At 36.4% G+C, this 4,519-nt stretch overlaps 1 protein-coding gene across 1 annotated transcript; it reads left to right on the top strand.

Annotated features, from left to right (window-relative positions):
• Positions 1-2,031, top strand: LOC108217300 (geraniol 8-hydroxylase-like). Its single transcript, XM_017390136.2, has 2 exons — positions 1-1,007; positions 1,296-2,031. Exons 1-2 carry the CDS (start codon positions 114-116, stop codon positions 1,905-1,907), a joined length of 1,506 nt encoding a protein of 501 aa, XP_017245625.2. The 5' UTR covers positions 1-113; the 3' UTR covers positions 1,908-2,031.
• Positions 2,032-4,519: the final 2,488 nt, after the last annotated feature.

The raw sequence follows: 4,519 nt of genomic DNA, 5'->3' as shown, positions 1-4,519 counted from the left end.
CCTACATCTTCATATATGCACCACTTGCTAATCTCATTTCAAGTCTCATCTATTTGCTAATCTCCATTCTTCCCATATCTATATAATCATCTAATCAAGGTTCCATCAAGATTATGGATATACTAATTACAGTCACTGCATTTTGCATATTGGTTGCAGTTACACTTGTCTCAGTTTCAAGAATTAGAGGCAAATCTCATCGAAAACTTCCACCAGGACCCTGTCCTCTGCCCATCATTGGAAATATACACAAATTGGGCAAGCATCCTCACAGATCCTTAGCGGAACTTGCTCAAGTTTACGGTCCAATCATGCGACTTAAACTAGGCCAGATAACCACCATTGTCATTTCTTCATCAAGCATGGCTCAACAAGTCCTCCAGAAGCAGGATGCTGTCTTCGCTAACCGGCCTGTGCCCGAATCTACTCGTTCTTGCGACCATAATAAATACTCAGTAGTATGGTTGCCTGTTGGAAGTCAATGGACAAGCCTAAGAAAAATTTTGAAGTCACATTTATTTACGGCTAAAAAGCTTGATGAGAATCGGCATCTACGCAGCAGGAAGGTGCAGGAACTTATTAGATATTGTGAGAAGTGTAGCCAGAGTGGGGAGGCTGTAGACATTGGCCGTGCTGCTTTTCTCACTACGCTCAATTTTTTATCAAATACTATATTTTCCAAGGATATGACAGATTCGTATGACAATTCGGAGGCTAAAGAATTCAAGGACTTGGTGTGGAATATTGTGGTTGAGCTCGGCAAGCCTAATCTGGTAGATTTTTTCCCTTTCTTTAAGTGGATTAATCAAACAGGGAAAAATCAGCGAATAGATGGCTATTCCGAGAAGCTAATTCAGTTATTTGATGGACTGGTAAATGAGCGGTTGGAGTTGAAGAGATCGGCGAACTTCTTGGAGAACAGTAGGACGACAGACACACTTGATGAACTCTTGAAACTGCAACAAAGGAATGAGATTGATAAAACTCAGATACAACACTTGTTTATGGTAAGTAAATTTTTTTCGTCCTCATGAGTTAATCAGTAATGAACATTGCATTCCTTTTAAGGGCTTCCTTCAAAAATACCCCAGTTACAAATTTTTTCTCTCAAAGATACGGTGCAACTATATATGCAATCTCGTTTGCACCTCTTGCCGTCTGAAAATCAACTGTTTTCAACTATCGTTGCAACTTCAACCATATTTTTGTAAATTAAATTTGAAAACATGGATTTTTTTAATCTTCCTTATTTGGGTTTAATACCACAATATCTAAACTGATAAACGAAAATACAGGACTTATTTGTTGCGGGAACAGATACAACTTCAAGTACTGTGGAATGGGCGATGTCTGAGGTATTGAGAAATCCAGAAACATTATTCAAGGCCAAAGCTGAGCTGAACCAAGTGATCGGAAAAGGCAAGATCATAGGAGAAGAAGACATTTCTAGGTTGGTTTACTTGCGATGTATTCTGAAAGAAACTGTAAGGTTACACCCCCCAACACCCTTCTTAGTACCACGCCAAGTAAAAGTGGAAGTGGAACTCTGTGGCTACACAGTTCCAAAGAATTCACAAGTGCTGGTTAGTGCTTGGGCTATTGGACGCGATCCCATGCTATGGAAAGATCCCCTGTCATTCCAACCAGAGAGGTTCATGGACTCTGAAATTAATTTCACTGGGCATGATTACGAGCTGATTCCATTTGGTGCAGGCCGAAGGATGTGTCCTGGAATGCCATTGGCAATGAGAATGGTGCCGGTTATGTTAGGTTCCCTGATACATTGTTTTGAATGGAAACTTGAGGGTGGGATTGCACCGGAGGAGTTGAACATGGAGGAAAAGGTTGGGCTCGCTCTAGCAAAGCTTCATCCGCTTCGTGCTGTAGCAACTTCGGTTGTTACTTAATCTAGTCTTGATTTTTTTCATTCATTTGTTCTTTTAAAATTTAGAGCTTTTTGTAAGTTTTGATCGGTAGGTACAAAATTTTAAGCATCATAAGCAGCTGTAAATTTGGGATTGTTTTTAACCATTTTTATTGTATCTTATTTAGAATAATTTTTACATATCACACACACGTAATTACACAAATCTGGCATCTGTTTTAGACAACTTCGTCAATCTTGTAAACAAGGGTGCAACTACACCACCTCCAAAGCAACCAAGTCAGGCAAGCAGATGGCTACATGTAGCCAAAAAGTCTGGACGAGTTTGGTTTTGTATCGGGTCTTTGGCCACATGAACCTAAGATCAATGCGTATTTTTTAATCTCTAACCACCAAAACAATTCTAAATATTAACGACGGTTAGTTTACGATGGGAAAAGCGGAGGCGCATAACTTATGATGAAATATTTAAACTGTCGTATAAAATACCACGAAAATATGACAAACAACAATCCCCAACGTATTATAAGAGGCGCGTAAAAAGAATTCCGCGCTATCTAATTAAATAACAAAAATATTTTCCCAAATATCAAAGTCGTCGCAAGTTCCCGTCGTAAGATAGCTGAAACCCTACTTCCGTCATAAGTTAGCTGTCAGAAGTAAGCTTATCCGCTTTCGAAAAGATATATTAAATTAAAATTAATATATTCAGTCATAAATTTACCGTCGCAAAATAGCTCTTTTGTATTAATCTGTTTCTGTCACAAGTACTTAAGCATCACAAGTTTAATATATGCAGAGAATTATTTTGTTTCCAAAAAAAATGAAAAATCCCTTAGAAATCTATCTGTCGTAAATTGTCCTTATTGTAAGTTAGCCATCATAAGTAAAACTATCCGCTTTCTAAAAGATATATTAAATTAAAATTAATATATGATATCGTAAGCTGCCGTTGCCAGATAGCTCTTTTCTAGAAATCTATTTCCGGAGCGTCGCAAATTTAATATATATATGCATAATTATTTACTATCTAAAAAATGAAAAATCTCCCCGAAATATTCTATCTGTCCTAAGATGACCGTCGTAATTAGATGTCCCTATCTTTTCTTCCATCACAATTAGTTAGATATGCATTTTGTTGATCACTCCTGTGTGGCCTTCGATTCCCAGCCTCAAAAGCTTAATCTTAACAAAGATAGTAGAACTTTACAATGGCGTAGCATTTGAAAACCAAATAAATGATACGTACTATTGTAACTTCACATTTCTTTTACGATACGCCTTTCATCTATCAGTCTATTCACCTCAATTACAATTCAAGTAGAATAAACTAAACTAAAAGACCGGCGAAGGAAATCACAAAAACTGAACAAGTCGCATACTTGTTTAAATACTATTAAAAGGAGAGATTATTCACAAATACTTAAAAAGATTCACATATTTTGTAGGCACATATATAATCCATTGACTTATTTAAACAAAAGAAAAATAGCATGAGAAAGAACCGGAAGTTTTATATTTTTCAATGTGGGATATTTTTGAAAAACTAATAATAATATTTTTAATAATTATTTTTCTTTGGCAACATGAGATAACATTGTTGATGCTGCATTGCTTGCTGCAGCTGTTTTTCTAACGTTTAGAATTATGTCACGTTAGAATGTCTAATTATCTGTGCTTCAGAAAAATATAATTAATTAATTTGTTTGACATTAACAGCCAACAATTGTACTTAATGATCAAAATAAAAATAAATAATAATTATAGTGATTCTTGCTAAGATTCGGAAGATGGGATCGCAGAAGAAAACAATCTACATTCTCTCCCGGTTTCTACAAGAATGTACTGTGGCAACTAACATCTTCGCGTCCGTGCGTATGTGCATTGACATCATACTATATACGCAACTGCTGAATATGAGCACGTTTTGACTAAATTTACTCTACAAAATTGAGCACTTGTTTATAAAAAAGCACCACATGATTTGTTTTCTTAATATATATGCTAGTGATCAAACACAAATCAGTCCTTAAATATAAACTAAAAATCAGTACAGTTTAGTGATATTTACTTTAGAAAATAGGGATTTGTATTGTAAAAACTAGTAATTTGTTTAAATGACAGTATCATATCTTTTTCGTACATATCTGTGGGACTAGTTCACTTGAGGATGCATCTGATCCATGTTTATACAGTAGTAGCATGGTTGTTTTTAACAGGATTTTTCTCATGTTTGCTATCTGGTTGCTGAGATTTCCGGAACATATGAAACCACTACAATTCATTATTTTGCAGATTCTAGGGATGACGAAGGTGAGAGCGGAGGTGGAGATGGAAGGAGCGGTGAAGGTGGGGGTGGCAGAGATAGTGGAAATGAACATGGAGGAGGCAGGGTGAAGATGCCAGAGGTGGGGTTGGTGAAGGAGTTGGTGATATTTGTTTTTAGAAATTAGTGATATTTCAGCTGGGTTTGTAGTTCGTAAAACAAGTAGTTTGTAGTAGAATAAGACTCTATATTTTAGCTCTATCATGCTTCTGTAGTTCTGTGTGTTAACTAGGCACTCGGGTATTCACTGGATGAATATGTGCCTGTGCTGTGCGTGGATAGAAATAGAAAGAGAAATGAAAGAGACC

This window comes from Daucus carota, chromosome 4 (genome assembly GCF_001625215.2).
Source record: "Daucus carota subsp. sativus chromosome 4, DH1 v3.0, whole genome shotgun sequence".
NCBI classification, from domain to species: Eukaryota; Viridiplantae; Streptophyta; class Magnoliopsida; order Apiales; family Apiaceae; genus Daucus; species Daucus carota.
Note: the sequence above shows the minus strand (reverse complement) of the source record. Positions and strands in the feature narration are given on the sequence as shown.